General features: G+C 44.5%; 1 protein-coding gene across 3 annotated transcripts in view; it reads right to left on the bottom strand.

The window, feature by feature from the left end:
• Positions 1 to 4454, bottom strand: part of LOC108286559 (CREB binding protein) — a 161766-nt gene that overhangs the window by 43983 nt on the left and 113329 nt on the right. For 2 of the 3 annotated variants that reach the window (XM_017504469.1, XM_017504471.1), the window contains 2 exons: positions 2115 to 2531; positions 1024 to 1203 (listed from right to left, as the gene is read on the bottom strand). In XM_017504469.1, the coding sequence (XP_017359958.1) occupies positions 1024 to 1203; positions 2115 to 2531 (597 nt within the window). The remainder of the gene's footprint in view (positions 1 to 1023; positions 1204 to 2114; positions 2532 to 4454) is intronic. The other variant, XM_017504470.2, reaches the window with a different exon arrangement.

Raw genomic sequence — 4454 nt, 5'->3', positions numbered from 1 at the left:
AAAAAAAAAAAAAAAATTACACATACTCAGATTTTTCACATATATTTCACATATATATATTTTTTCACATATATTTTTCTAATTTGGAATAAAAATCTCCTTAAAAATTGGGGCAGGGACCAAAAGTCCTCAGAGGCAAGTGTGGTATGGGACAGCAAGGAACAGTGGGAACTGTGGCTAATTAGAGAGCCTGCCACAGCTGGTGCTCACAACCAGACAGCTGTCACAATACTGAAAGCGTCTCATTTTTCAAGAAAAGCCAGAAATCTAGAGTTTTATTTGCAATTTCCTGATTTTTAAGATACTGTGTGGGCCAAACCCATTTACAGGCTGGATCCAGCTCGTGGTCTGCCAGTTTTCAGCTTCTGCCATAGGTGAATTAGTAAATGATTTCACCCCACCTTCTACAGTCCACCTCTGCAGAAATACACATGAATGAAGAACATCAAATAAAAAGTTGTTGGAGGCCTCAAATATTGCAAATGTAAGCCAGTATTCTTCATTTCTGGCAAAATAAACCCACCAGTTATATTTAATTTTCTGAGACACAGTTTTGCTCTGTTCTCCAGGCTGGAGTGCAGTGGCGTGATCTTGGCTCACTACAACCTCTGCCTCCTGGGTTCAGGGGATTCTCCTGCCTCAGCCTCCCACGAAGCTGGGACTGCAGGTGTGCGCCACCATGCCCGGCTAATTTTTTGTATTTTTAGTGGAGACAGGGTTTCACAGTGTTAGCCAGGATGGTCTCGATCTCCTGACTTCGTGGATCTGCCCGTCTCGGCCTCCCAATGTGCTGGGATTACTGGTGTGGGCCACCGTGCATGGCCATGCCACCCCATATTTAAAAACGAAAAGCTAAGCTGTTTTAAGTCTATTTCCTACACACTGAGCCACAAACACACATTCCAACAGAATATTCTAACTAAAGTGAGGGACACCCATGGCACGCTCCTGGCCTCGCCCGTGGACACCTGGGTGAAGTTACAACACAAAGCCATCAACGCATTCCTACAGAGTGGCACCCACCTCAGACCTGGGCTCCCCCTTGGATTCACCAGGATCGGGCTCATTGTCCTCCGTCTGGGCCTCCGCCTTCATTTCTAGCACAGGTACATCAGGTCCTGGCTGCTGGGAATTGGTTTCTGCACTGGCTACCGAGGACGGGGTAGGGACCCTGTTATCAATGCTGGCTGCTGCCTGGGAAAGCTGTGAAAAAATCCAAAAGCACTGATTTCAGTAGGCAAGGCAACATAAATGATCTTCAATTATGCTGCTCATGCAACCTACAATTTCCCATGAACATTTCTCAATACTGATTCAGCAGGCATACTTCAGTGAAATAACCAAAGAACAGAGGTTAAAGTAGGAGTGAGTTCTAGAGGAAGGCACCAGGAGCCAGAAGCACAACTCAGATCTTGTCACAAAGGCAGCGGTAACAGCAGGGCTTTGCAAACTTTGATATGAAATTATTTTCTCAAAGTTTTCTGGCTAAGTCATGAAAGCTCATATTTTGAAATTAATTCCCTTCAATGTGGTGGTTAATGTGTATGGTAAAAGGTTGAATTATGAATGTCTAAGCGCATCTGAACGGAGGGAAATCAAGTGCCTATCTAAAGACAAAGCATTCCCCAGCCTGTGTGAACAGTGGGAACGCGGATGCTGGTGGAGTAAATGAACATTATGAGAAGGAGCCACTAAAAGAAATCTTAATTTGCAAATTTTTAATCAATGGAGTTTTTTGAAACGGAGTCTCACTTTGTCACTGAGATTGGAGTGCAGTGGTGGGATCTTAGCTCACTGTAAACTGCGTCTCCCAGGCTCAAGTGATCTTCCCACCTACGCCTTCCAAGTGGCTGGGACTACAGGCACACAGCACCAAACTTATCTAATTAAAAAAAAAATTTTTTTTTGGGTGGAGATAAGTTCTCACTATGTTGCCCAGGCTGGTCTTGAACTCATGGGCTCAAGTGTTTGTCCCACACCTTGACCTCCCAAAGTGCTGAAATTACAGGTGTGAACCACCACGCCTGGCCTGGCCTGGCCTGACAGACAATTTTTACAGGAAAATTACCTCCTAAGAGTCTCTGCCCAAAGACAGTAGACAGAGAGAGGCTTACCGGCGTGCCAGGAGGCTGGGCATGCACAGGTGTTGGCTGCTGCTGCGATGACTGAGGGGTAGCCACAGACGGGGGTTGAGCTGGGGTTTGAGGCTGCGGGGTCACCTGGGACTGGGCTGCTGTTTGGACTGTAGGGGTGCTCTGGGTTTGGGTAGCACTGGGCACTGAGCCGGGAGTCGGGGTAGGAGTCTGCCCGGAAGACGACACAGGAGTTGATGGCTGAGTGGGAGCTGCTGGCTGGGGAGGAGTCATCCCAGGTGGTGTAGGGTGCTGGAGAGATGGCATGCCAGCAGCCGTGGAAGCAGGAGGTGGCGTCGGGTGCAATGGTGACTGTGTCACTGGAGGGCAGGGCAGCTGGCTGGCCTGAGGCCCCAACATGTTGAGAGGGTTAGGAAGAGCAGCACCAGGCACCTGTCCCTACCAGAAATGGACAGAGAACGTCAAAATTATTTCTCCCATTTGAAAATCTGACAAAACATTTGGAAAATTAAAGGTTATGAAATTTTGTTTGTTTGGAGACAAGAGTTTTACTCTTGTTGTCCAGGCTGGAGTGCAGTGGCACGACCTTGGCTCACTGCAACCTCAACCTCCTGGGTTCAAGCGATTTTCTTGTCTCAGCTTCCCGAGCTGCAGGGATTACAGGTGCCTGCCACCATGCCCGGCTAAGTTTTTTGTTTTCAGTAGAGATGGGGGTTCACCACGTTGGCCAGACTGGCCTCAAACTCCTGATCTCAAGTGATCCTCCTGCCTCCGTCTCCCAAAGCGCTGGGTTTACAGGTGTAAGCCAGCATGCTGGGCCAAATGTATGGCAATTTAATACTTTCTTGATGAGGTGTGTTGCTTTCTTGGGAGTGTTCTGTTTGTGAAAATTCATCGAGCTATACACTTGCAATGTGCACTCCTCAATGAAGTGCACATTTCTCATAGTCTGATTTATATAATTAAAATAACCACTGAAGCTTATGGCTTAAACAAACACATCTACAGCAGTCCCCTCATATCCACTCGGATACATTCCAAGGCCCCCAGGTGATGCTTGAAACCACAGACAGTACCGAACCCAATATTTACCATGTTTGGATCTAACAACGAAGGTGGATACTCAGTGACTAACAGTGTCTACAGTGTAGAAATGCTGTACAAAGAAATGATCCATATCCCTGGTGGCACAGAGTGGGATAGTGCGAGAACTCATCACACAACTCACAATGACATTCAATTTAAAACTTTTTTTTTTTCCTTTTTTTTTGAGATGGAGTCTCGCTCTGTCACCCAGGCCAGAGAGCAATGGCGCAATCTTGGCTCACTGCAAACCTCCACCTTACGGGTTCAAGCAATTCTTCTGCCTTAGTCTCCTCAGTAGCTGGGATCAAAGGCGTGCGTCACCACGCCTGGTTTATTAATTTAAAACTTATCAGTGGTTTATTCCAATTTTCCATTTAAGATTTTTGGACCATGATTGACCCCAGGTAACTGAAACCTCAGAAAGTGTAATGGCACATCGTTGGTGGAGGGGCGGGGCGGGGGAGGGCGGGCGCACTGTACACTGACCCAGCCTGTAAGCTTCAAGTTCTATAATATGTTCTCAATGTTCTTTAACATTTTCTAAGCTTAGCTTAGCAAAAGATTTTTTTTTCTTTTATGAAAGAAAGAAAGAAAGAAAGAAAAAGAAAGAAAGAAAGAGAGAGAGAGAGAGAAAGAGAGAAAGAGAAAAGGGGAGAGAGAACAGGAGTCTTGCTCTATTGCCCAGGCTGGAATGCAATCTAAAAATAGGTATTAAAAACCTCTTTTATGCCGATAATTGTACTTAACAGCGGAGACAGGAGGGAATAAGGGAAAAAAAATAACAAACAGCTAACCAATATTTCATTTAAATCTGTGAAATGCTATGCAAATACTGAAGAGTGATTTACTTCCATTTATGTAGTCACTTTAGAAATAGGTGTAATATGATACTGAAAAAATGTATGTTCTGTGGACCTGGGGTGAAGAATTCTATAACTATTCACTGAGTTTACTTGTTCCAGGTCTGAGTTCAAATCATAAATGTCCCTGTTAATTTTCTATCTCGTTGATCCATCGAATATTAACAATGTGGTGTCAAAGTCTCTCGCTATTATTATGCGGGAGTCCAAGTCCCTTTATAAGTCATTAAGAACTTGTCTTATGTATCTGGGTGTTCCTATATTGGGTGCATATATATTTATGATCATTGACTCCTGTTGTTACATTGATCCTTTTACCATTATGTAATATCCTTGTTTCTTTTAGTCTTTGTTACTACTAAAGTCTATTTTGTCAGAGACAAAAGTTACAACTCTTGTTTTTTTTTTTTTTTTT

This window comes from Cebus imitator, unplaced genomic scaffold (genome assembly GCF_001604975.1).
Source record: "Cebus imitator isolate Cc_AM_T3 unplaced genomic scaffold, Cebus_imitator-1.0 Scaffold322, whole genome shotgun sequence".
Lineage (NCBI taxonomy): Eukaryota > Metazoa > Chordata > Mammalia > Primates > Cebidae > Cebus > Cebus imitator.
Note: the sequence above shows the minus strand (reverse complement) of the source record. Positions and strands in the feature narration are given on the sequence as shown.